We start from the raw sequence: 27,612 nt of genomic DNA on the forward strand, positions 1-27,612 counted from the left end.
TTATTTTTGGCCTCCAAGGCCAGGGATTGAACCCATGCCACAGCAGCAACGCAAGCCTCTGCAAGGACAATGCCAGGTCCTTAACCCACTCTGCCACAATGGAACTCCTCCCAGCCATTCTTAGGACCTTATTTGTGGGCAGTGGTTAAGGGTGTGCAGAATGGCCTGGGATTGTTCCTTAGGGCCTCTGCCCAATTCCCCTTCAGCATCTGAAGCCAACCTGGGAGAAGTTAGCTGGCACCGCAGGCCCTCAGAAAGGACCCTCAGGAGCGGGGGAGGGGATGGGTTATTGGCACAGGAGCTGTTCGATGGGGGATGGTCGGTGCACTAAAAGAAAGGAACTCCCTTGCCCCTAAGCAACTTTCCCTGAGGTAAACTGTGTTCTTGAGAATCTGAGAATAACGGGGGGGGGGGGGGGGGCGAAGAAAATCAGAGGCAGGGGCTTTCACCCTTTTGTCCCTGAGGTCACTCACAGACTGGGTCAGGGTTGAGCAAGTTCACATTCCCGGTCTAGAACCCTGACAAACCCTGAGCTCCTAATCCAGCAGAAGCCAATGGCAGCCCCTGAAGAGGACAAGAGAGTTAGTAAAAGAATTAGCCTGGGGAGGGAGACCATCTGCTTGGAGAATTTCCACATACCCATCTCCGAGTGGCGCAGAAAGCTACCTAGAGTGTACTGGCAGCTCGGAACAGTCCTTCCTAGCTCCATCGCCGGCACCTAGAACCCTGGGCCGGGGACCCTCACTTGCATAAGGACGAAGGAAAGAGATGTCACCAGATCAGAAAAGGGGTAAGAAAGAAAGTGTGGTGAGGCTGGATCCGCACGGCAAAGGCTCACTCCATCTTCCTCCGCCAACACAGCTGCCCAACAAGGCGGGGCTGCGATCCAGCCCAGAGCAGGGGACACAGATGAGTGATCGCAGTCTCAAAAATATCAGAGCTGGAAGGAAGCCAGGAGAACTTCTCACCCGGCGATTTTCTGATCGTGCTTCCCAGGGCACTAGTCCTTGAAATCGCTTTTCATGGGGCCGCTGACGGGGGCGCGGGGCGGGGGGGGGGGAGTCACAGAGAAAGAAAAACCCACATGATTCAAACAGACCAGATCTGTTTTTATTTCTCTTATCCATGAAGCGTCTGGGTTTTTTGGTTCGTTCCTGTGGGCATATGAGAGTTCCCCAGCCAGGGATTGAATCCAAGCCCCAGCTGCGACCTAGGATTCTTTAAACCAACTGCCTGGGGACAGGGATCGAACCCTCACCTCTGCAGGGATCCAAGCCACTGTAGTCGGTTCTTAACCCACTGCACCACAGCGGGAACTCCCAGTGTCTGTTTTTTTGTGGGGGTTGTTTTTACGTTTTTATGTTTCTTTGGCCGTCCTCCAGGGCATATGGAGTTCCCCTGGCCAGGGATCAGATCCAAGGCACCGCAGGGTCCTTAACTCACTGTGCGGCGCCAGGGATCAAACCCATGTCCCAGTGTTCCTGAGCACTGCTGATCCCGTTGCGCCACAGTGGGAACTCCACAATGTCTGTTTTTAAATATTACTTAATAAACAACATTCAGCTACCAAAAAAAAAAAAAGTTTTGAAAACCACCAAACTTATCCAATCCTTCACTTTATTAATGAGAAAATGGAGGCAGGCTGGAAGAGGTGTTATTACAAGTCACAGAGCAGGTGCTGACTCTGGGACTGGGGTACAGGGAGGTTGCTGGGCATGCACCCACCAGATTCCCCTTCATCAATTCCTCCTGTTACTACAGACCCTGTGACTAAGCTCTCAGCAGTGGAATGGGAACAAAAGTAAAACTTGAATTACTACAAGGAAAATGCTGTCTTTCCACTATTTCATACCCTCCCTTGGGGTTGGAATATAAGCTATGTAACTGGTAAGTCAGCTTCTTCCATCTGAACAAGGAACACCTCTCTGGACGGGGCCAAACAGCCAGAGAAAGGAACCCGGGGCTCTGGATGGCTTCATGAACGGGAACCACCTCCTTCCTTTGAAATATTCCTGAGACAGAAATAAACTAGACTGTCGGAGCCTCTGTACTTTTGTGTCTCTTTGTTCCAGTGGCTGTAATATTTACCTTTGGCTAAGTAATAAATTATCCCCAAACGCAGTGACCTAGAGCGGCAAACATGGGTTGTCTCATACATAGTTCCTGTGAGTCAGGAATTCAGAAACAGCTTCACTGCATGATTTTGCCTCAGGGTCTCTTAAGAGGCTGCAGCCAAGGTGTTGGCAGAACCTGCAGTCATTGAAGGCCTGACTAAAGCAAAAATATCTACTTCAAGACCCACTCAGATGGCTGTTACCAGAACCCTCCGTGCCCCACCGTGTGGCTTTTGCATACGTCAGTGCCTTTGTGACACAGTTCCTGGCTTCCCCAGATCAAGTGACCAGAGAGAGAGAGACAGAGACAGAGAAAGAGAAGAGGAAACCCTAATGCATTTTTATGACCCAGTCTCCAAAATCAACCGCTGTCACCTCCACTTCATTCTGCTTGTTAGAAGGGCCCCCAAGTCCAACCCAATCTCAAGATGATTGAAAGGAGACTCCCATTGTGAAAGGAGGAGTATTTTCAAATGTGTAGGAGGTCCCCCTGTGGTGCAACAGGGTCGGCAGCATCTTGGGAGCGCTGGGACACAGGTTTGCTCCCTGACCGTCGCAGTGGATTAAGGATCCAGTTGCAGCTTAGATTGCAGCTATGGCTCAGATCTGATCCCTGGCCCCAGAAACCTCCATATGCTATAGGGTGGCCAAAGAAAATAAAAAATAAAATAGAGGATAGATAGATAGATAGATAGATAGATAGATAGATAAAAATGTGTGGACAGGAGTTCCTATTACAGCTCAGTGGGTTAAGAACCTGGCGTAGTATCCATGAGGTACATATTTGATCCATGATCCATCATTGCCACAAGTTGCAGCATTAAGTCGCAGATGTGGCCAGGACCTGGTGTTGCCCGAAGCTGCAGCTCTGATGGGACCTCTAGCCCAGGAACTTCCATATGCTACAGATGTGGCTGTAAAAAGATAATTAAATAAAATGAGTGTGGGCATATTTTCAAACTCACCATAGTAGCTTAGCCTGCATCCTAATTAATACAATAGATGTACTGGTTTCTGGTCTGATGCAGCTTCTGAGCCATGATGTTTCACGATACAGTTCCATGATAATAATAACAAACATGTATTGGGGGCTTTTTATGGGCCATGTACATGCTAAGCCTTTTCCAAACATTTTGTTTCTCATATGACCCTTTGTGGTAGAGTTATGACTAACTCTAATTTTCTAGGGTAGAAAATGAAGTTTATCATGGTTAATACCATGCCAGATTCCAGAGCCTTCACTACTTAAGTGTTAGGGAAAGAGCATATTTTATGGAGAGCAAGTTTGGTTGGAATTCTGTCACTAACACTTAAGAGTTACACGATTTGGGTGTTCCCATTGTGTCTCAGGGGGTTAAGAACCCAATATAGAGTCTGTGAGGATAAAGGTTAGATCCCTGACCTCCTTCAGGGGGTTAAGGATCTGGGGTTGCCATGAGCTGTGGTGTAGGTTGCAGATACAGTTTGGATCTGGCGTTGCTGCAGTTGTGGTGTAGGCTGGCTCCTGCAGCTCTACTTCAACCCCTAGCCTGGGAACTTCCATATGCCACAGGTGCAGCCCTAAAAAGAAGAAGAAGAAGAAAAAAAGACTTAACATAGAGAACCACAGACAGGAGTTTCTATTGTGGCTCAACAGAATGAACCCAACCAGGATCCAGGAGAATGTGGGTTTGATCCCTGACCTCAATCAGTGGGTTAAGGATCTGGTGTTGCCATGAGCTGTGTTGTAGGTCATAGATGTGGCTCAGATCTGGCGTTGCTGTGGCTGTGGAGTAGGTTGGCAGCTGTAGCTCCTGTTCGACCCTTAGCCTGGTAACTTTTAGGGTGTGGCCATAAAAAGCCAGAAAAGAAAAGTTGGGGGGAGTGTGCCAATTTGTCTAATTTTGAAGTATGACATGTTGATTTGGGATTAATTATTACTTTTTACAACCAACCATGGTTAGCATTTCAGGGCTCGATTGGAGGCCCATGGAAGAAATCGTCTCTTAGAAAAACAGTGGAATTAATGTCTCTGGTCTCATGCTCCTCCATAGAATTGGCTTTCTCTCCAAAACACGTTTCTCTAGTGCTCATTCCAATAAGGAAGGTTTTGGGTGTAAAAGAGGAGGCTGAGTTGGTCCTTGGAAATGAAGAGACTCCCTGACTCCTTAGAAACTTCTCTGGAGGTTTAGTATTACCTTCCTCACCTGCTGTGGATGATTTAGAAACATAACTCTACTTCAGACTGCTTCAAGTGGCTTTGGATGTATAATCTCTCAACTTTTTTACTGTTTCAGTTTCTTCCTCATGAAATAAACTGACTTGTCTTTCTGATTCACAAGAAGAATCATTGGTGGAGGTTGAGGGGAGGATGAGTTATCTAAACTATATTGACATGATGAGAGAAATCAATTTCCTTTTTGGCTGCACCTGCAGCATGTGGAAATTCCCTGGAACAGGGATAGTACCCACGCCACAGTAGTAACCAGAGACACAGCAGCAACAACACTGGATCCTTAACCCACTGAGCCTGCAGGGAAATGCTTTTTTTTAAGAAATCTTTTTTTTTTTTTTTTCCACACCCATGGCATGTGGAGGTTCCCCATCCAGAGATAGAACAAAGACCACAACAGTGACATCGGATTCTTAACTGCACTACAGTTACTCCAGAAATACTCCAGAAATCAATGTTTTTTTTCCTATTTATGGCCACACCTGCAGCATACGGAAGTTCCCAGGCTAGGGGTTGAATCAAAGCTGCAGCTGCTGGCCTACACCACAGCCATAGCAACACCAGACTCGAGCCACGTCTGCGACCTACACCACAGCTTTTGGCAACACAAGATCCTTAACCCACTGAGCGGCAGGGATCAAGCCCGAATCCCCATGGAAACTAGTCAGTTCTTAATCTGCTGAACTATCGTGAGAACTCTTCAGTTTGTTTTTGATAGGACCTTTCAATCTAGGAAAATGCTGGACTGCACCAACCTTGTCAAGGATGCTCAAGATCAAATGCCTTCCTTCAACATACATCTCCCCATCTAAGCCATCATCTGAGGCACTGCCCTATGGCCACCAATGGCCATGAGAGATGAGGGTAGGAGACTGGGAAGAGAGGAGTCAGTTTTTTGGTTTTTTGGTTGTGTTTCTTTCTTTTTTTTTTTTTTTTTTTTTGCTTTTTAGGGCCGCACCCATGGCATATGGAGGTTCCCAGGTTAGGGGTCTAATCAGGGCTACAGCTGCCAGCCACAGCCACAGCAATGCCAGATCTGAGCTGTGTCTGCAACCTACACCACAGGTCACGGCAACACCAGATCCTTAACCCACTGAGAGAGGCCAGGGATCGAACCAGCAACCTCATGGTTCCTAGTCAGATTCGTTTCCCCTGTGCTAAGACAGGAACTCCATGAGTCAGGTTTTCTAAGTCAGAGTCCTTGAGTACCTCAGGAGAACTTCCTTAGTGAATGCTTAAGATGCCAGGCTTAAAACAGGAATTGTTATAGAAGATTCGGGCAACTGTACTCATGGTCCTTATTCACTGCCCTGATGGACCAGCTGTGTCTCCTTGAGGACTTCCACTGTTCCCACCTTTCAGGTGTCTTCCCACCTGGGTTCCTTAGCCTAAGGCAGGAAGAGGTATTCCTCACTTCCCATCCATTTTTCCTGCAGAGATCTCCCTCTTTCACAGGGGTGCCCTAGAGGCACAGAAATTCCTTAATGCTGTCACCTTTCCTCTGAGTTAAGATACAGAACTGTTAGGTAAGTCACAACTACACTTAAGTCCTCCACACTGTGCTAGAACATGGCTGAAATTGTAAGGCAATTTACATACTCACATGCACACACATTTCAAAAATATTTATTGAACCAGACTACACAATGATTCATGCCCTTGAAAAATCTCTTCAGAGGAGGGCTTATGAAGAGATCAAATTCAAGAACTCACATAATTATTTTTATAATCCTGTAACTACTACATTTTATATGAAAGGTGTTGAAAGAGAGGGGAAAGGCAGGCAACAAGGGGCCACAGAAGAGGTGAATTCTTAGCTGAAATCTTATAAAATGTCAAGCACAGAAAGGAAAAGTGCATTCCAAACATAAAACTTACCAAGGACAAAATCACAGTCAAGAAAGAATATATTTAAGAAATAACGGTGGAAACTTCATGGCTGATGAATAGTATATGGGGAGGGTGCATTTGGCATTAGCTTTACAAACAAAGGCCAGATTGAAACAATTTTGAGTGCCACACTCTAGAATTTGACTGGAGTGCCTGTAAACGACCAGGAGTCAATAGATTTTGCTAAGCAAGAGAAAGAAATGATGAGATGTAAGTTTTAGAAAGAGAACTCTGGGGCCAGCAGAAAGGATGGATTTGAGAGTAAGATCAGAGTATTATTTCTCTCAGAATAACTGCAGGAGGATTGGGAGGGACAAAGCATATTAAATGAACACTTCTGGAGACCTAGTAACTATTGAATCAGGATCTCCAGTCTTGAGACCTGGGAGTCTGCATATGTAACATCTCTCACAAAGCAGTGATTCTTATGGGCTCTAAAATCTAAGATGTAGAGCCAGAGAGACCAGTTAGGAAGGTTTCGTAATTGTCCAATCTGGAGATAAAATTAGTTGAATCTGTACATGATGTCCTTCCATAGTAGCTCCTAAAGAAAACAATTATTTTCAGACAAGTATGTAATTAAATGCTGAACTGTTTGTTGTAGACTGCTAAATAATCTCAGCCAAATCTTTTGAGACCTTAGCCATCACGCCTTTTTTTTTTTTAATGTCTGCGTCCACAGCCTGTGGAAGTTCCTGGGCCAGGGACTGAATCTGAGCCTCAGCTGCGAACTACACCAGGTCCTTTTACCCACTGCAACAGGTCAGGGATTGAACCCACTTGAGCAGTTGCCTCACAGAGGGAAATTCTCAACCATCATGTTTTTAAATGAAAAAGTGCTCATCTGCATAGTCTTATTTGAGTGTTCTCAGAGTAAGGAAAGAGTATTTAATCACCTTCAATTAAGATATTAAGTTTAATAGGAAGACTAGATTGAATCATTCTTATTTGTTTTCTTGCTTGCTTACTCTTTATCTCCTCCTACAATGTAAATAAATGCCAGAAGAGCAGACTTGAGGATGTTGATGGGTCTGCAGCTAAAGAGTGCTTGGCACAAAGTAGGCTCGTGGTTAATAGGTTCTGAATAAATGAAAGACAGATAAAGTAAGGGGAAAAGAGGCAGAAGAAGAGAGAAAGGGAAGGAGAGTGAGAGAGACGGAGGGAAAGAAAGAAAGAAGGGGGGAGGAAGGAAGGGGCAGGGTGGGTGGGAAGGAAGAATACAGTAAGACAGAAAGGGAAAGAAAGGCAGAAAGAAAAGGAAAGAAAGAAACAGAAAGAAATGATGCAAAGTAAGGTAAAAGAAATTATCACATTGGACAGGGAACTAAGAGATTCAGTCTTTCATCCAACTGCTATTTAATCAACACGGGTGCCATGTTAGCTGATGAAAATGCTGCCCTTGTGTTATTGCCAATGTCAATGTCTGGGTTCGATTCTGCTATTCGGGAACTTAGAACGCTGATAAGTCTACTTTAAGATTAAGCTTCAGGCCTTAGTTCCTTGAGGGGGCTCCCCCCCAAATAAAAAGACAAAGCACTTTACAGATTTTATTTTTGTAATTCATCTGCTTACCTTCCTAGCTTCAGGTCCTTCTTCTGTTTTTTCTTTTGTTGTTGGTGGTGGTGGTGGATTTTTTGCTCTTGAGACCTTTATTTTTATTTTTATTTTTTTCTTTTTAGGGCTGCACTTGTGACATATGGAAGTTCCCAGGCTAGGGGTTGAATCGGAGCTGCAGTTGCCAGCCTGAGCTACAGCTATAGCAATGCCAGATTTGAGCTTCATCTGCAACCTACACTGCAGTTTGTGGCAACTTGGGATACTTAATCCACTGAGCAAGGCCAGGGATTGAACCCACATCCACATGGATGGATACTAGTCCAGGTCTTAACTTGCTGAATCACAACTGGAACTCCAAGACCTTTATTTTTAATTGCTCCAAACTGGAAATAACAGTTTTCCAAAAACAGGCAAACAAAGGAGTTGTGATATAGTCATACTAGGGAATTACATTCAGCAATTGTTCTAAAATTTTAATTAATAGATTAACTTTAATGAAAAATAGTTGATTTACAATGTTGCATTAATTTCAGGCATACAGCAAAGTAATTCAGTTATATATGTGTGTGTGTGTGTATATATATACATATATATATTCTTTTTCAGATTCTTTTCTATTATAGGTTATTAAAAGATATTTAATTTAGTTTCCTGTGCAATACAGTAGGTCTTTGTTGTTTATTTTATATATAGTAGTTTGTATCTGCTAATCCCAAATTTCTAATTTATCCCTCCCTCCACCTCCTTTCCCCTTTGGTAACCATAACTGTTTTCTATGTCTGTTTCTGGTTTTTTGTTTTTTGGTTTTTTTTTTTTTTTTTTTTTTTTTGTCTTTTTGCTATTTCTTGGGCCGCTCCCGCGGCATATGGAGGTCCCCAGGCTAGGGGTCCAATCGGAGCTGTAGCCACTGGCCTACGCCAGAGCCATAGCAACGTGGGATCCGAGACGCCTCTGCAACCTACACCACAGCTCACCGCAACGCCAGATCCTTAACCCACTGAGCAAGGGCAGGGACCGAACCCGCAACCTCATGGTTCCTAGTCGGATTCGTTAACCACTGCGCCACGACGGGAACTCCTGTTTCTGTTTTTTTAATAAGTTCATTTGTATCATTTTTTAGATTCCACATATAAGAGCTATCATATTTGTCTTTGTCTGACTTCCTCACTGAGTATGAGAGTCTCTAGGTCCATCCCCCTTGCTGCAAATTTTTCTCTTGAAGTGAGCCAAGGAACCTGCTAGCCACCCTCTAGGACCAAGTCCTTGCCCTCTGGACAGAAATGTAACCACTTCTCTGAGCTGACTTCTCAAAGAGCTATAGAAATGCTAAACAGTAAAAGATCAGGACGCAGAAAACCGTATGGCACTAATTGTTGGATTTCCTCCACGTCCCTTACGGAGGTGACTGGCTCCGGTTGCCGCGCCCAACCCGACTCGCCAGGCGCTTCTCTTTCTCGACTCAAGTATCCCGGGGACTGGGATGGTGAACGCGAAATCGTCCAAGGAGCAAAGATGCTCGCCCACGGCGGAGGCGTGCTGCCCGGTAAATAATACCCGGGGCCCGTAGGAAGGCTCCCATTGGCTGGAGGGCGGGTGACGGGCGGGGGGCGGAGCTTCCCGGGGAGAGGGGGGAGGGGGAGTATAAGGGAGGGGGTGTGCGCGTTCCTTGTCAGTTTTGGAGTTCCTGGCATCTCACCTCCGCTCCCCGGCATCTGGGTCGCGCTTCCCGCCAAGGCTTTTTCCTCCTCTGCCAGCCGAGAGCCTCTGCCCACCCCGCACCCCGACCCGGCCCATTGGTGCCCAGCAGTTTTCCCAGCCCCGTGGTCCTTCCTGCCTTTCCTCGCCGTGGTTTGCTCGGGGAGACTTTCTGTTTGTTTTCTCCTCTCTCCTCTTTGTTGCTCTAAAACCTATCTCGCCGAAGCCCCCGGCTCCTGAGCGAGCTCGACTTTTCAGAGGAAGGCGGCTGCCGCGCACCGCACCGGCCCTTCCTGCGGCCCCGCAAGCCGGCGCGCCCACCCTGCCTGCCCGACCCGCCGCCTGCGTTCGTTCGCCCGAGGAAGCCAGCCCAGAGTTCATTGATGCACCCATTTCAGTGGTGTAACGGTGAGTCCCAGGCGGGGAGGGCGAGGGGCGCGGGGCTGGTCGGAGACGCGGAGGGGGGGGGCAGGTTTGAGATCCGAGGGATCCTTCTTCCTCTCTAGCCAAGTTTCTCCTGAAATGGGACTGAAGAGGAGGGGTCCTGGCGCCCAATTCTTCTCTGCACAGCGCGGGATTTGGGGGCGGGGGGGAAATCTAGGTTTAACTCCTGGGCCAAGAAGGATCTCTGGGCGGGCGGCAGGCGGGGGGCGTGGGAGCCGAGGGGTTCCCGGCCTTTGTGTGGCGGCTTCGCTCTCCTACCCCCTTCCCTTGCCTTTGTGCGCTCAAACTCTATTCTTTGTTGTGGTTGTCCGAGGAGAATTAAATCCGCGCCTGGGCTCGGGTCTCCTAGAGGGAGCTCAAGTTCCCGGCCTGAAACTTTGCAGGCTATTTTAAATATGTATACAGTGCAGCGTGCTGGACCCTGCGCGGAGGCGGCTTCCGCTGCGTCTTTGTTGGCCTGGCATCGGCTGCTAGGGGGCTTTGTGGCTGTGGAAGACGCCGGATTAATGAGCATGGCTTTATTGGACTGATAAAGCTTGATAAAGCCTTACAGATGTCTCGGCGCCCAGCTACTTTTGAGCAAGCCTGGGGTGCTGTGTTCACTGGCCCCAAGGCCAAACCGCGGTGCTAGCTCCTGTGCCTCGGTGGTGGCCGCACCTCCAGACCCAGTCCCCCATCCCATCCAGACCTGGGTGACGCTAAATTCATCTTTCCTGAGGCTTTTAGCTGTTCAGGTGATACCGATTGGGCTTGGGTCTGATTCCCCGCCCAGGCTATCTTAAAGGAGGGCCCTAGAGAGCGGGTCAGTTCAAAACTTTGGCTGCTAATACGCTGTAGTGGCCATAGTATCTTGACTTCGTTGTTCTGAAGCTTGGTGAGTTTCTGGAGAAGCGGGGCGGGAGGTGGGGGACAAAAGCAGCTGGCCTTATCTCTTGAGTTTGGTAGGCTGGATAGTTAGTTGGGGGTGGGGGGCAGGAATCCATTCTTGAGAGCAGACTCCTGCCAGATCTTGGATTAATTATTTCAAGAGGCTCTTGTTTTAAGGCACGGTTTGGATAGCATGTGTATGAGTGGCCCCCCATCCCCCTCTTCCTCTTGCTGGTTGGATCTAATTTCCTGAAAATGAACCAAGCTGTGTGTGTGTGATAGGCGGCATTGCTGGAACGGGGGCGGGGCGGGGGGGTGGTAAGGAAAGACGGTGCATCCCAGCATCTGGGAAAGATTCCCCTTGGCTGGGAAGGAGAAGCATTTCCCAGATCCACTGGTCTTTCTTGGCCAGCCCTTCTCTTGACGTCATTCCAGCTCCCAGCCTGCGAGCTCTGAGATGAGACATTCTGATGTCAGGGCTTTCATAGGTCGCCTGAAACAATGGAAGAGACTCAGGGAGTAGAGCCCAGGCGGCTGTCAGTTACACTAGCCTTTCTTCTGGGCAGTTCTCTTTCAGAAGAGGTTTTGAGACCAGCAGAGGACTCTGCTGCTTTATCTTTTCACTTCTTAAAGTGATGGAGAGATAACTGTTCTTTGACTCCAAGGACTGTTCTTTGACTCCAAGGAGAAAGCAATCCCTCCCCCAACTCCTTTGTGAAAAATATCTGGAGCCCATCTTTCCTGGGGTTCGTGTTCTGTCCTTAAAAGTTGAGAGGAAAAAACTACTCCACTGTCAGCTTTTAGCCAGTGTATGGTTTGCTTGTTTTTTCCATTTCTTTTTCATCAGAATGCAAACAAATGGACCATCTCCTCTTGGCTTTCAAGCTCTTCTCACCCACACCTCTTTATCACATAGAGTCCCAACCTCACTGACTCAATCCCAGAGCCCCAGGGAAAGCTTCTCTTAGCAAGATAAGATGGTCGAGATAAACTGATAAACTGCTGAGGCCAGAGTGCTTCCAGAGTGCATACGTAAACCCTCTGCCTTAGCTGTGGCCACTGCTGTGCAGGTTCCCAGAACAGGGAACAAAATGAGGTCCTTTGGGGCCTTAAATATGCCAGATCCAGCTCATGAAAGGGTGCATGGAGAGCCAAGGCAGATTGGGGATTAGACCCTCTTAGAGCATCAATTCTTGCTGGGACAGGAGTTGAGGAGTGATGTATATGGTGGGGAAGAAGGCTCTTGGGCATTGAGGACAGAGTTCCCTGGAAGAGAAGCCCAAAGGCCCTTTTCCAGAGTTTTCCAAAGGCGTTTTGTTTGTTTGTTTTCAGACAGAAAGCTGGCCCTCCTCAGCCAGTCCACCATGAGGTCTTTATAGAAAATTGATCTCCTTTGGCCCACAGAGATCAGATGTTTCAGTGGAGGGTGAAGGCGTGGTGAGAACTTTCTAACCCATGCTAGAGGCTAGAAGCAAGAGCTTACCAGAAGTTTAGTAGCTAATTCTTTTTTTTTTTTTTTTTTTTTTTTTTTTTCAGCTTAACCTCAAAGTCTTTTAGGACAAGAACTACTTTACTTTTACTTTTTGTTTCCCCCCAGTGTCTAGGTCAGTGTATAAACCAAGTCATTAGCAATACTTGTTGGTTGACGGGTCATCAGTTAGCTAAGGGCAGTTTGTGGGCAATTTTCCCAAACTTAAGTCTCCTTACTTTGAAGTGGGAGCTTCTGCCAAAGATTACCAGTTTGTCTTGAAATCAGGAGTTATTTATCTGTTAACCAGTTATTGAAAACAAGCCAAACACAAGGGTAGGCGCTGGAGAATGTATAAAAGTCCACATCACTGTCTTCAGACCTAGGAGCATTCAGGCTTGTTAGAACTGTCTCTGATCTCAACATTGTATGTAGTCACACCTCTAAGATGATTCCTCACTTTGTACAGTGGAAACCTTTGTGTCTCTCTTTTTCCCAAAATGATAAAATCATCTGGTCTTTCTTCTTTTGCTTTTTTATTTTATTGTATTTATTTATTTATTTATTTATTTATTTATTTATTTATTTTGTCTTTTTGCCCTTTCTAGGGCCCCTCCCTCGGCATATGGAGGTTCCCAGGCTAGGGGTCTAATCGGCCACCGGCCTATGCCAGAGCCACAGCAATGCAGGATCTGAGCCATGTCTGCAACCTACACCACAGCTCACGGAAACACCAGATCCTTAACCCACTGAGCGAGGCCAGAGACTGAACCCACAACCTCATGGTACCTAGTCGGATTCTTTAACCACTGCACCACAATGGGAACTCCTCTTCTTTTGCTTTTTTAATCTTCAGTGTCTGTCATGGTACTTATCAATATAATCAATGTTCAATGCCTGTTTGAGTTAAATGAAGTTGACGTGCAGAACAGTTGGGCAACAAAAGACAGTTACTGAGTGTGCCAGAGCCAGAATATGTGATACAGGCTGTGAGTACTATAGAATTCAGAGGAGAAGGGGAGGGTCACCAGAATGTCACAAAGACCAGGCTTGAGGGACTTTGGGAAGGGAGAGGAGTTTCAGGCAGAGAAAGCTTCATGAACAAAGGTAGAGACACAGGTGAGGACAAGGCTGAGCAAGAAATAGAGAGACTGACCCACATGGGGTGATATTGGAAGCTGCTGAGTGGAGGAAGTGGAGAACGGACCGTGTGGGTTTAGGAAGACTCAAAGCCAGTTGTGAGTTTTTGGAAATACATCGAGTGGGAGGAAATGTCAGACATGTGGGCTAAATTAGAGGAGGGACGAGACATCAATTAGGTGTCTGGAATAGGGACTTGGAGCAGAAGTGGGCTCCAAATCTGTTTGGAATAGAGACTTGGCAATAGAGCTGACACAACATCCAAAAGAGGTTTGGGGGGGAGGCTCGTTATATTGGTCACTAGATTGTGCCAGGAGATGAAGAGGTCTGAGATATATGATGTCAAAGATGACTTCCAATCTTAAGCCACTCTGCTGCCGAGTTGGGGTAGCATCATTAATTACCACGTAGAATTTCCAGGGTGTATGAATGGGGGTCTGGTGTCTAACCATGAGATCAGGAAAGTCCTTAAAACCCAGACTGAAGCCCTGAGTCCAGAGGTCTTTGAGTCCAGTTCAGCTGTTTGACTATGGACACGTTATTTAATGATCGAGTCTCCCCCCTTACCCACCACTCCACGCATTAGGAGTAAAGTAGCACTTCGAGGTGGCATTATCACAAAGGGTAGCTTAGTATAAGAATGTGCTTGGGAAGTAGCCAGTGTACCATAAGGTCTAGCCTTCTTTCCCCAATACTTCCTGAAATTCACGAGTGGGGTTTTTGTTGTTGTTGCTTTTTGTTTGTTTGGCTGTGCCCATGGCATGTGCAAGTTCCAGGGTCAAGGATCAAACCCACACCACAGGAGCGACCCAAGCCTCTGCAGTGACAATGCTGAATCCTTAACCCACTGAGCCGCAAGAGAACTGAAATCCAAGAGTTTGATGCTTACCTTTGAGATCACTGACATTTTTGCCTGCAAGCAAAAATACTCAACTGGCTAGTGGTTAAATCCTATCTAACTTTTCCCCTATACACGTTACAGAAAACTTAGTAACTCTCAGAATCAGTAGTCCCCAAATTCGTGGCTCCAGAATTGGACATCTAGCAACTCAACAGAGTTTCTTCCGCTTTCCCTGTCCTCTCTGCCACCAGCTTCATATGGATCTCCTCTCTTTCCAGTTGTAACTTGGCTGCCACCATTCCAGGTTTGGGCGGGGGGGGGGGTGATAAAAAAAGAAAAACCTTTTCTTTCCCAGCAGACCTTCTTCTCTTTGTTTCTTGGCCCAGAGCCTTATATACCTACCTCAACATCAACCCCTGACAAGGGCAACGTAATTACCACCTTCAGACCAATCCCCTTTTATTCCAGTCATGTGAGAAAGGGAAGCAGCTAGTGGCTTGCCAGTGTTAGAACTGATTTAATGTAAGTCCCTGGAATGGAAATGGATGCCAAAGGGACCTTCTTAAATGTGGATTCTGATTCATCTCAGTGGGGATGAACCCGAGATTCTGCATTTCTAACAAAGCTCCCAGGGACGGCACTGTCCTTAGGGGACTGCACAGCAAGGTTTTGAGTAGAAAGGGGAAGGGTGGCCAGTAAAAGTTAGCTGCAGCTTCCCACCCCTGCCTGCTTGCCACTTTCTGGAATGCTGGCCCAGCCTCAGAGTGAACAATTTCTATTCTGGTCCTGGAGCAGCCTTGGCTTCTGGAGCAGGTGGCTTAATAATGACAAATGACCTTTGCAACTGCACTTCACAATTTACAAAGCATGTTTGTTACACCATGGTTTTCAGTCTTCTCTGCATATTGCTTGTTTTCCTGTGAGAAAGTGAAGCTCAGAGAGGTAATTTCATAAAGGTCACGTAAGTAAGGAGAGGTGGGGTTGGAGCCCAAACGTACATTTCCTCACCTAAGTCTCTTCATTTTGCTACTATACTATTTGGGTTTCCATCTGATAGAAGTGAGTTTTCCATTTTCTGCCTATTGCCTGAATCCTTGATCCCCTAGATGGGGATGCTGGTTTAAGTACTGCATGCAGGATACCATTTCAAAGATAGGTTAAATAATTTACCCAAGATCATATGGCTTGTAAGTGTTAGAACTAGGTTATAAAAGTAAGCCCCTGGGATGGAAATTGGTGCAGCTACTACGGAACAGTATTATAGAACAGTATGGAAGTTCCTTAAAAACTTAAAATAGAGTTACCATATGATCCATCAGTCACATTCCTGGGCATATAATCTGGAGAAAACTCTTAATTTGAAAAGATACATGCAACCCCGTGTTTATTGCAGCACTGTTCACAACAGCCAAAACATGGAAACAAACTAAATGTCCATTGACAGATGAATGGATAAAGAAAATGTGGTACATATACAACAGAATACTACTCAGCCATAAAAAAGAATGAAGTAATGCCACCTGCAACAACATGGACGGACCTAAAGATTATCTACTAAGTGAAGTGAGTCAGAAAGAGAAAGACAAATACCATATGTTATCACTTATATGTGGAATCTCAAATATGATACAGATGGACTTACTTACAAAACAGAAACAGACTCACAGACATAGGAAACAAACTTAATGGTTACCAAAGTAGAAAGGAGGTAGGGGAGGGATAAATTAGGAGTTTGGGATTAGCAGATACAAACTACTATATATAAAATGGGTATGCAACAAGGTCCTACTGTAGAGCACAGGGAACTGTATTCAAAAGCCTGTGGTAAACCATGATGGAAAAGAATGTGAAAAAGAATACATATGCATATGTATAACTGAGTCACTTTGCTGAACACCTAAAACTAATACAACATTGTAAATCAACAAGACATCAATTTTTTAAAAAAAGTTAGCCCCTGAATCAGAGGTTTGCCATTTCTTCCTCTGTGCTTGCTGCTTGCTAACACAGGGTACTGGGTACTGACCGCCCAGGGGTAAATTTTCCACTACCCTAATACTTGTCCTCCCTCATTCTCTGCAGGGTGTTTCTGTGGCCTGGGACTGGTAAGCACCAACAAGTCCTGCTCCATGCCACCCATCAGTTTCCAAGACCTCCCTCTGAACATCTACATGGTCATCTTCGGCACAGGCATCTTTGTCTTCATGCTCAGCCTCATCTTCTGCTGCTATTTTATCAGGTGGGCATCTCACTGGCTGACCCAGGGTGGAGGATGGAGGATCCAGGAGGAGGAGGCCATGGGTAGGGTGAGCCAAGCAAAGCTCTTAGTAGCAGAGTCACCAGCCTCCAGCTTTGAGGACAGGACTTAGCCTGCCCTTCACTGGGCCCCTGAGGCCTGGTGTTTCTATTTACATCAGCCTATCAAGTTGTTGGAGAGCATATAAGGTCAGCTTGGGTTGGGCTGCATCCCGCCCACTGGCCAGTTATTCTCAGATTGCTTAGAATGACTGTCCAACCAAGTAACGTCATTGGTTCCTAACTGCCTCTCTCCACCCATTCACACCTACTGCATGGCCAGGAACAGGTGGGCATCGTGACACCAAAGGCATGTTCCTCTGCCCTCTGGGGAAATCCTGTTGTCATCCCTCCAGATTCTAATATTAGCAAGCTGGTAGCTGCTGAGCTGCTTGTTTGTCCTGCCCTGTAAGCTCTTATTTTCAAGAGAGAAAAAAATGAAAACTGGCACTTCTGTTCTTACTGGGTAGGGATCTGGGGAAGGACATGAGCTCGGCAGCACTAGCCAAGCTCCAGGAGCAGTTTCTCCACTTCCTGAGGAAAGACATAAGCACTGGTGACTGGTTTCTATCAAAAATGTGGGGCATGCCTGGTATTTGGAGTGGAAAATACAGTAGTGTTTCCGACTAGGGTGCCCTATTGATATTAACAATCCCTCATTGTATGGGATTGTCCTGAACATCAGGGAACACTGAGCACCCCTGACTGGTAGAATGTGCTAATGATGCTTAAAGCCATTGTGGTAACCAACCTACACACACAAGCACATTACCCAAGGTCGGGGTAGATGTCAGCTGAGAGTCTAGGCTAGTGTCTGATCAAATCATCTAAGAAGTTTATTAAAGTGAAGGATAAAGGGGATTTCCCTTTGTGGCTCAGTAGGTTAAGAACCCAACTGGTATCCATGAAGAGGCGGTTTCAATTCCTGGCCTGGCTCAGTGGGTTAAGGATCCAGCCTTGCTGTGAGCTGCAATACAGGTTGAGGATGCGGCTTGGATCTGGCGTCACTGTGGCTGGTAGCATAGGCTGGTGGCTGCAGCTCAGATTTAATCCCTAGCCTGGGGACCTCCAGATGCCGTGGGTGTGGCCCTAAAAAGAAAAAAAAAAAAAAAAAAAAAAGATGGAGGAAAAAGGCATTCAGGTTCCCCACAGACACCTGAATGACTTTTTCCTCCAGGTGGGTTGAGTGATTCACCTGGCCGGAGGCTAGAGGGAAGGCAGACCCTTGTCCGGATTCCTAGGGCAGCGGGAGCTCCCTCTTCAGAAGGGGAAGTGCCCTCAGGCCCCGCTGTCCTGTGTCGTCCCCACACCCCCCTACCCGTCCACTATCTTGGGCCTCTTCTTTCTCAGAACTTTAAAAAGTCCCTAGGACTGGAATTTTCCACTTACAAGTCTTCTCAGAGAAGATCGTGGTTTATGTTCCCTCTTGTACAACTGGGTCTAAAATTTGCATCTCATCATTAAAGGAGGGTGAGGGTAGATTTCCGGTTATCTTGCCATCTCCGCCCCTTTCCCCAAGCCTAAGTTTTCTTCCTCAAACTCTTTTGTCTTCCTGACCACCTGCCACTCCTCTCTCCTCCATTTCAAACCACTTATGCAATTCCCCAGAGCCCAAAGACGGAGGCATACAAAGATTGATGTGTGATGCTGGTGGGAGGAGGGGACAGTAAAACCAACTAGTCCCTGCACACACACAGAGGCACGTCCACACCAGGCCACAAAGGTGGTCAAGAGAAGAAAATCTAGAAAATCACTCTGAGCCAGTGAGTGGGTGACCAGGCTTCATTTCCTAATTCTGCCACTAATAGGCATGATCTTAGCTGCTCTTTGCCAAGTACTTTCTGTGTGCCAGGCATCATAGTCAGCATTTTGTAAAACGTTTAGCTTACTCAGTCCTCAGAATTTCCATCCAGTTTTGGTATCAGCCTGCTTTACAAATGAGGAAATTCACTTTTATCTTTTTTAAATTTATTCAATTTTTTATTTATTTTCTTTTTTTGCTGCACCCAAGACATATGAAAGTTCCTAGGCCAGGGATCAAATCCCATTGGGAGCTCCTAAATCAGGAAACACATGCTCAGACAGTTAAGGATCTGCTGAAGGTCCCCCATCCAGAAAGATGGAGAGATGGGTTAGTCTGGTGACAGTAAGCTAGTCTTTTTTATTTTTGGGGGGGCCACACCTGTGGCATATGTAAGTTCCCAGGTTAGGGGTTGAATCTGAGCTGTACCTGCCAGCCTACAACCACAGCCACAACAATGCTGAATCTGAGCTGCCTCTGCAGCTTACACCACAGCTCACAGCAACACGGGATCCTTAACCCCCTGAGCAAGGCCAGGGATGGAACCTGCATCCTCATGGATACTAGTCGAGTTCTTAACCCACTGAGCCACAACAGGAACTCCTTAGCTAGCCTTTCTGATTCCACATGTTGGCCTTCTCTGATTCTTATTCCTTGAATAGGAACAGCTGTAGCATCTGTGCGCCACCGACCGCCTTCCCCCCCACCCCCCGCCAACCCCCTTACACATAGATTTCACGATCCAGTGGAAGGACAGGCTGGGAGCTGGGTATGGCTGGTTTCTTTTGTCTTTGGCTGGAGTAAAAGAACAGAGCTGTAACCACATGATGCCAAAAGCTTCTCCCACTGGGGGGCCTCTCCGCACCACCTGTCCCTGGGGCAGCAATCTGCCCTGCATCACCCTGCCCTCTGTTCTGCAGCCTGCCCGAAGCCAGTTTGACCCAGGCATTTCATGGTTCCCCAGGCTTGATGGTATGTGGCAGCCTGGGAGTGTCTATATATAGAAAGACACACAGGCGCAGAAGCCACTTCCTCTCCCTGCTTCTCGGTTTCCTCCTCAGCCAAAACAGGCCCCTGACCCCCCTCCTGACCTGGTGAGCTCATTGGCCAAGGCCAGCCTCTTCTTTCCAGCTCCCCCTCACTCACTCACTCCCCCCCCACCCCAGGAGCTGACCTCTGCCCTACACAGGATGGAGGGGCTGGTGAAGTACAAATAGGCAGGAAAGAAACGATTATTTTCAGGACCTGGCTACATTGTTTGTTGCAAAAGGGAAAAGCCAGGGAGAGCCCACTGGCAGCAGCTAGAAATGGTCTCATTGAAACCAGGGTATTTTTAGTCAATTTGCTCACTCAACAGCTGAGAAGGCCACCTGTCCAGAGTTGTTGGCATGGCCTCCCCCGCTGGGGTAGCCCAGGAGCTCCGCTTTTTGCTTTGTTTCCCTTGTAACTCTTACGGCCCCATTTCATCACAATCTCTACCTTCCTATATGGAAATCTATATGCAGAACAAATATAGGAGTGCGGCTCTGAAACCCTTCTCTGTGCCAATAGATAGTCCTGAGCTCTAAAAGTTGGGCTTCTGGAGGATCTGTGGATAAGACCACTAAACAGAACAAGGCAGACAAAAGGGCTAAGGGTGGGAAAGGAGGACTCCCAGGCAGCCTACGCTACTGCAGGCAGAAGGGCACGGCACATACCATGTGTGCAGCCGTGTTGCAGGCGAGGCTCAAAAGCTGCAACATCCCCTCATCTGAGTCAAGAAGCCAGCTCCTCACCACTTCCTTATTTACTCTGTACATAGCTGCTGATAGCCACAGCGTCTCCCTCCGAAGGTGGCTGTGAGCACCCTGGCAATGTGGTCACATTCTCCCTTCCTCCCTTGCTCTCTTCCCTCCTTCCTTCCACAGATTTACTCTATGTCAGGCTGGTCGCACTTGCTCATTTTCAGCTTTGAGTGCCTCCTTCTCTGCCCCTCTCATGTGACGCAGATGCATGTGTACATGTGAAAGTGCAAAGTTACGGGTGGGATGGTGGGAGCCCTGGTTAGGCCCTTAGTCCAACTCTCCAGTGACCAGAAACCCTCCAGTGGGGAAGGAGGCAGGGGGACACCTGGGCTGCAGCTCCCAAGGGGCTCTAAGCACGTAGGGCCTCGCCAGGTCCCCTGACCTCCTGTTAGGAACCGTGCAGGTGGCTGCAGCCCAATCTTTTTTGTTCCCTGGCCATACTGTGGCCTGGCCTCCCCACCTTCTGCCCTCCCTCCACTCTGGGAGCTGTTCCAGCATGTCTGCATTGCCCACAGAGCATCTTCCCTCACTCCCTTCAATAGAGGCTTGTGATTGGAGATCCACTTCCTCTAACCCAGGGCATCAATCTTTTTCTGCAAAAGACCAGATAGCACAGGCTTGGTGGGTCATATGATCTCTGTCTGAACTAGCTACCTCTACCGTGCTGAAGCAGCCTTAGATGATACGCAAACTACCGGCATAGCATTTTTCTGTGCTCCAATAAAATGTTATGGGCATTTGAAAAATGAGTTTCAGAGTTCCCACTGTGGCACGGCAGTTCGAGGATCCAGTGTTGCCTCTGCAATGGCTCAGGTTCAATCTCTGGCCAGGTGCCATGGGTTAAGGATCCAGCATTGCTACAGCTGTGGCATAGGTCACAGCCGTGGCTCGGGTTCCATCCCTGGCCTGGGAACATTCATATATTGTGGGTGCAGCGGGAAAAAAAAAAAAAGGAAGTTGTCGCATGTAATTTTCACATGGCATGAAATATTCTTTCCATTTCTGCTTTCGACAATTTAAGAATAAATACCACTCCTAGCTTCTCGGCCCTATAAGCCAAGTGGTCAGCTGAAATTGGCTCTCGGGAGGCCATGGTTTGCTGCACCTATTCTAACCTTGTGGGTTTCTGCTGTTTCCTTCCAATAACACAGATCTTTGGTAGAAATGATCTGTGGCAGAGAAAGCCTTGTCTGGCTCCAAGTAGAGAAGGCCATAGAGCCCCCCACACAATTCAGGAGGGTTCTCTCACTGAAAATAAAACAACAACAACAACCACAACAAAAAGTTGTGATCAGTGCGTAAATTGTGGTTCCAGCCATTTGCAGAGTAAACCACTCAGAGACTGGCAGCCTTGTTGATGAAAGGGTGTTTCCCAAAACCACATCTAGTTCTGGGACTGTGACACGTTCCCCCTCATTGGTGAAGCAGGCCACATTGTGTGTTAAAGAGCTCGGGCTTTGTAATCAGATCAGTTTTGATTAGAATCCAGATGCTGCTGCCAAGCAGCCCTGAGGTTTGGGCCAGTTACTCAACTTCTTTGGACTCCTTGTTCCTCATCTGCAGAAAAGGGAGGTCTCTCCCTCCCAAATCCGTTTGGGATCAATGAGAACACCTGTGTCCGTTGCAGGGATCGACATGCAGCAAATCCTTGATAAGGACTATGCCACTGCTGCCACTAGTAACAGCGTGTTCTGGCTATTGTGTTTTGGCTATTGAGAGTTTGGCTGTATGCAGGCCACCAGCCTGAAACAAAAAGAAGGAAAGAAAGAAGGGATTGCCTGTGTTGGCCTGGCACTGTGAGGGGAGAAGTGTGTGCTTTGGTTCCAGAATACTTGGGTCTTCCTGGTGGAAAATTCCCCAGGCTCGACAGACTTTATCCTGCTACCCTGGCTTAGTGGAAATAGCCCTTTGAAGAATACCTAACTTCTAGGAGTTCCTCTTGTGGCTCAGCAGGTTAAGAATCTGACTAGTATCCAAGGGGATGCAGGTTTGATCTGTGGCTTCGCTCAGTAGGTTAAGGATCCGGCTTTGCCACAACCTGAGGTATAGGTCACACATGTGGCTCAGATCCCATGTTGCTCTGGCTGTGGTGTAGGCTGGCAGCTGCAGCTACAATTCGACCCCTAGCCTGGGAACTTTCATATGCTGCAGGTGCGGCCCTAAAAAAAAGAAAACCAAACCAAAAAAAAAGACTATCTAACTTCTAGAATGGATAAGCAATGAGGTTCTACTGTACAGCACAGAAAACTATATCCAGTCTTTTGTGATAGAACATGATGCAAGTTAATATGAGAGGAAGAATGTGTGTGTGTGTGTGTGTGTGTGTGTACACACATATATATACATATACACATATATATATGACTGGGTCATTTTGCTGTACAGCAGAAATTGACACAACATTGTAAATCAACTATATTTAAAAAAATTTTTTTTAAGAAGAATATCTAAATTCTGGACACCTGGGAAGCCTGAAGGCAGTGACCTACCAGGAAGCAGCAGGGAGTGTGAATGAACTTTTAGGGTGCTTTGCCAGAGACCCCCTCACCCTCCCACCATCTGTGGCAGCTGGCAGTGATTTCTGAGGCAGTTGACCCTGAGAAAGAATTTGAGTCTCTAATTCACCCTGGCGACCTGCATAAGGCCCCAACTGTACCCTGTGTGTCAATGGGACAAGACACCTCCATGGGAAGCACACCTCCCCACCCCCAGAAGGATGCCTCAAGCAGCTGCACCCCGCCCCCACTTTGAATGGCTGTTTGTGAAAACACATAATGACCTCTTCTCTCCCCTCTTTCTTGCTCCCGCAGCAAACTCCGGAACCAGGCACAGAGCGAACGGTACGGATATAAAGAGGTAAGTAGAGGCTAGATCTTCCCTTGCAAAGCCTTCCCCCTCTACTAGCCCTGCTTGACAGGCAGGGGGAGAGAGCAAGCAGAAGCTGGCCTCGCCTGGCCTCTTCCGGCCTCCTCTCTGGTCCCTTCCAAGGTGAATACTCTTTCTGTCCTCAGGTCTGGCTGGGCCCAAAGCCCTCCTCCTTTGGGGAGGGTGTGGGGTCCCTCCTGTGCGGGGTTGGGGACTCCTTCCTCGGCTGATGCTACCTGGCCCACCCTGTGTTTGGTTTCTTCTGACACCAGGCCTCCTCTTTTATTCCCAGGTGGTGCTTAAAGGTGATGCCAAGAAGTTACAGTTATACGGGGTGAGTGTCCTGGGGCAGCACATGGGGATCCCAGTGGGTAAGGCAAAGGGCACCCTCCCTGGGTTTCTGCCTGAGCTTTTCAGGAACCTTTTTAGTCCCAGCCTTCTTATCTCCTTGGGCAAAAGAAAGAAAAGGAAGAAGGGAAAGGAAGGGTAGGGAAGGGAAGAAAAGGAAAGAAGGAGGGAAAGGGAGAGAGGGAGAGAGAGAAAGAGAAGGAAGGAAAGGAAGGAAGGACGAAAGAAAGATAAAGAAGGAAAGAAAGGAAAAAAAGAAAGAAATAGAAACCCATCCCAGGAATTAATCAATATGCTGAGTCCATTATGTCTGGGACCAGGGCTGGCAGAAAACAAAGGGATCACAAGAGGGTTTGGGTAAGTGGTGATCCATGGCCCCAGGAAGCCCGATAAGCATAATCTTAAAAGGATAGAGGGTCACACTTTTCTGCCAGATTGCAGTAGCTTTGCCCCAGTTACCTCTGTATATACTCTGTCCTCTGGATCTCCTGTGTCCAGCCCTGTGGTTCATCCCCCTCCCCTCCCCCATGACACCAGCTCCTTGCCTCTCTCAACTCTGACTCTTTTATTTATTTATTTATTTTTGCTTTTTTAGGGCCAAACCCGTGGCACATGGAGGTTCCAAGGCTAGGGGTCAAATCAGAGCTATAGCTGCCGGCCTACACCACAGCCATAGCAACACGGGATCCTAGCCGCATCTGCAACGTACACCACAGCTCATGGCAATGCTGGATCCTTAACCCACTGAGCGAGGCCAGGGATCAAACCCGCAACTTCATCGTTCCTAGTTGGATTCATTTCTGCTCTGCCACAACACGAACTCCAGCTCTGACTCTTTTAGGAGCAGACCGTTTCCTCTTTCTTTGCCGCTTATGCTTTTAGGGACATCTAACTCACTTCTGAGAGGCTTCCTTCCATAACCACAGACACTCCTGCAGAGAGTGAGGGTGTGGTTGTCTGGGTGTGGGGAGGTTCACAGCTCTCAGGACACACAAGAGCGCCTGGACATGGCTTCATTTCATCCCTCTTTCTGGTGCCTGCTGTTATGAGATCCACAAGTTCCGATGTTTCCTAAGCTCTCCTCTGAAAGAGCAACAGAGCTAAGGTCAAAGGGATTGCTGTATTGGAATATGAGGCTGGATTTGAAGAATGCAAACCTACACCAGACCCCCATCCTTACCCCTAGTTATTGATAAGCACACCCCCACCCACCCCAGCCAAGCTCCTGGGCTAGAAAGGATGAAAACCTCTTCTTCTAGAAGAGCGCTGCCCTTCAGAAATCTCTGAGGACAAAGATTCTCTACCCGCACCACCCAGTGTGGGGGCCGTGGCCACCCCGTGGGCATTGAGCACCTGAATGTGATTAGTGTGACAGAAAAACTAAATGTTTCATTTCCTCTTATGTTGGTCAGTTTAAATCTAAAACGGTCCCTGGTGGCTAATGGCTGCCATCCGGTCAGGTTAGTCCTCTCTTGGGTGGGGATGAGGTGATGGATTTTCAGGGTCAGGGACTGAGGTCCTTTCCCCCTCTCCTCTCACACGCCCCCTTCTCCTTCCACAGCAGACCTGTGCAGTCTGTCTGGAAGACTTCAAGGGGAAGGACGAGCTAGGTGTGCTTCCCTGCCAACACGCCTTTCACCGCAAGTATGTGTCTGCAGTGGGAATGTGTGTCTAGGGGGTGCCTTTTGTTTTTTTGTTTGTTTGGCTGCCCCATGTCATATGGAGTTCCTGGGCCAGGGATCAGATCTGACCCACAGTTGGGACCTAAGCCACAACTGTGGCAATGTCAGATCCTTAACCCACTGCACCAGGCCAGGGATCAAACCTGTGTCCCAGTGCTCCCAAGACACAGGGAACATCTTCTAGGGCCTCTAGGGCCTCCCCTCCCATCTGTCCCTTGGGGGTGATCCCCTACATCCTGTCTGGACACCAGGCAGGCCCGAGGGCTTAGACTGGGGCAAGGATAGAGAAGTTCTTGTTCTGAAAAGCAGCGGGGCTCTATGAAAAGACAGCTGGAGCGGGTTGGTATCTTCTTTTGCCTACAGGTGTCTGGTGAAGTGGCTGGAAGTACGCTGTGTCTGCCCCATGTGTAACAAGCCCATTGCTGGTCCCTCAGAGGCCACTCAGAGCATCGGGATTCTACTGGATGAACTGGTGTGAGTGCCGCCTCCATACGGAGGCGTGGAGAAGACTGGAGAAGACTCCGCCTCCAGCCTCGCAGCGGGGGGACCAGATCCTTCCACGCAGCTGTGGTGAACAAGACTGTTGGGTGGCAATGGTCATGCTGACCTGGAGGGGAGGGGGCGCAGGGCTGGCCTTCTACCATCAGGAGGAGACTAGACTTGCCCCCTTCATTGAGTCCTGAAGCCTTCTTCCCAGCTACTCCACACTGACGGCATGGCCCATCCGGAAGCCTGTATCCTGGCACTGGACTGTGCCTGCCTTGTCCCACCTCTAGGGAAAGAAATCTACTCCTGTAGGGCCAAGAACTTTCAGCACCCCACCTTGAGGGTTCCCCTGAGGTGGACATGTTGCCCTGACCTAGAAGAAGGGATGAGCTGGGCTCTGCCCCACCCGTTATTTCCCTGCCCCCTCCCCAGTCCTTCCAGAGGAAGGTTAGAAGGGGAGGGAGGAGAGATGGTAGAACCAAGTGCCTCCAGTGAAAGCCAGGGAGCAAGGCACTGGAGGAAATCAAATCAGGAAGAGCAGGAACTAAAAGAAGCAAAGTCGCTGTTTACATGGGACCTGTGGAAGCGAAGGCTGGCCACCTGGCCTGCTGACTGCAGGGGGGTGGAGGGCAGCCCCTCCCCCGCTGGCATTGAGGTGCTATCTGTTCACTGATCTCAGAGCTTCCTGTTCCAGGTTGGGTGCTCCATCCCCCCCACCCCCCACCCCCACCCCAGCAGAGGAAGGGCTTGTTCTCCACCCAAGTGGATTCCCAGGGGTTTTGTCTAAAGGAGGAAAAAGGGGCCTGGGGATGGGGGGTGTCTGAAGAGTAAGGTCGCAATAGACCCCCCCTTCCCCCTTGTAAATAGTATTTTTATACTTAATCCTCACCATCTCAGGCTTTATACGTGGAATTCCCCCCAGTGGAAGAGGTGGGGGTTTTCTTTTCCTCCCCCAAGCGGGTGAGGGTGGGGAAAAGGTATGTATTTAAAGAAAATTAAATTTAATAACAAGTTTCTTTTAACCTTTTGCCAGTAGCTGTGGCCTGTTCTCTCTACTCACTTCTCCATGCTCAAGGCAGACACATGTGCATGAAGGTGCCTAATCCTTGATAAGAAGTATCAGTATTAGATTATTACCTGCTCCACATGGGTTAGGTTAGGGCTGACATCAGTGTGCCAGGCTCATTCATATGATTTCTAGAATATTTGTAAAGAAAGTTGATTATGCCGCCACAGCATTCCAGCTAGTAGGACTCGTCAGTCATACAACTCTTGTAATTCAAGCCATTGAACTCCTAACACAATTCAAGGTCCAGGTAGCTGCCATAGAGGCTTGATTTCTTTGACCGATGTCTGTTTTTCTTCTCCACTGGCTGACAAGTCACACCCTGTATAGCACATCTAGAAATATCATATCGTTAACTGGTCATGCTCCTATGGCTGCACTCAGATTTGACACCTTCGCCCTGCTACTTTGTCAATATCTTCAAGGGGTGGTGAGTCCATCATGCATTTGCAAAATGGATTGAGAGGGTTGGGAACAAATTTCATAGCTCTCATAAGCACGGAGCAGCTGGGCTGTGATTGCCCCCTGCTCTGTGGAATAGGGCAGGACCAATGGTCATCCCAGTCAATGAACTTTGGGTACTGTGCCCAGGAGGAGCATCCATTGAGCATCTGTAGTGGATGATGCCCGTGCACTCAGAGGAACCAGGCCAACAGGAGAGGTGTGGTGCCCCCCAACCCTGCAGTTACACCACAGAAGCTGTTGGTACAGTTGGTGCTCATGGCTGGGCAGACCCGGGTGCAGCTGGGCACCTGACACTCAAAGGAGCAGCTGCTTTTAGCTCCTGGGCTGTTGCCTTGTGGAGGAGAGAAACCCCAGGTGACTGTCAAGTGATGTGCTTGCCACTATCCAAGAGCATGGACTTTTCTTTTTTTAATTCTGCAATGGATGACTTTTAAAGAAATCCTATGTGTATCCACCATTGACAAAGCCAGGGATCAGATACGAGCCATAGTTTCGACCTACGCTACAGCTGTGGCTCCTTTAACCCATTGTGCCAGATGAAGGATTGAATCTGTGTCCTGGCTCTGGAGAGATGCCGCTGATCCCACTTTGC

General features: G+C 48.0%; 1 protein-coding gene and 1 long non-coding RNA gene across 4 annotated transcripts; both read left to right on the plus strand.

Annotated features, from left to right (window-relative positions):
* The first annotated feature begins 9,444 nt into the window (after positions 1–9,444).
* On the plus strand, positions 9,445–26,516 carry RNF122 (ring finger protein 122). 3 transcript variants are annotated; one of them, XM_013984095.3, is made up of 6 exons: positions 9,445–9,876; positions 16,311–16,467; positions 22,919–22,964; positions 23,266–23,307; positions 24,883–24,965; positions 25,367–26,516. In XM_013984095.3, the coding sequence occupies exons 1-6, from the start codon at positions 9,852–9,854 to the stop codon at positions 25,479–25,481; spliced, it is 468 nt and encodes a 155-aa protein (XP_013839549.1). In that variant the 5' UTR covers positions 9,445–9,851; the 3' UTR covers positions 25,482–26,516. The 3 variants fall into 3 exon arrangements, with proteins under 3 accessions (XP_013839549.1, XP_013839550.1, XP_084856294.1); XM_013984096.3 differs by having other exon boundaries at positions 24,886–24,965; XM_085000168.1 differs by lacking the exon at positions 9,445–9,876 and adding an exon at positions 13,591–15,791.
* Positions 10,654–15,706, plus strand: LOC146395881 (uncharacterized). Its single transcript, XR_014829938.1, has 2 exons — positions 10,654–10,786; positions 15,622–15,706. It is a non-coding gene; the product is annotated as an uncharacterized LOC146395881 (long non-coding RNA).
* Positions 26,517–27,612: the final 1,096 nt, after the last annotated feature.

The sequence above is a fragment of the Sus scrofa genome, chromosome 15, assembly GCF_054392235.1.
Source record: "Sus scrofa isolate SSC_HxYL_T2T_F1_AM1 chromosome 15, Sscrofa_HxYL_maternal_Yorkshire_Landrace_v2.0, whole genome shotgun sequence".
In the NCBI taxonomy this organism is placed as follows: Eukaryota; Metazoa; Chordata; class Mammalia; order Artiodactyla; family Suidae; genus Sus; species Sus scrofa.

Coding starts and splice junctions, on each gene's coding strand:
- RNF122 (XM_013984095.3), top strand. CDS start 9,852: ATGCACCCATTTCAGTGGTGTAACG. Junction 22,965..23,265: donor AACGGTACGGATATAAAGAG/GTAAGTAGAGGC, acceptor TTTTATTCCCAG/GTGGTGCTTAAAGGTGATGC. Junction 24,966..25,366: donor CAACACGCCTTTCACCGCAA/GTATGTGTCTGC, acceptor TTTTGCCTACAG/GTGTCTGGTGAAGTGGCTGG.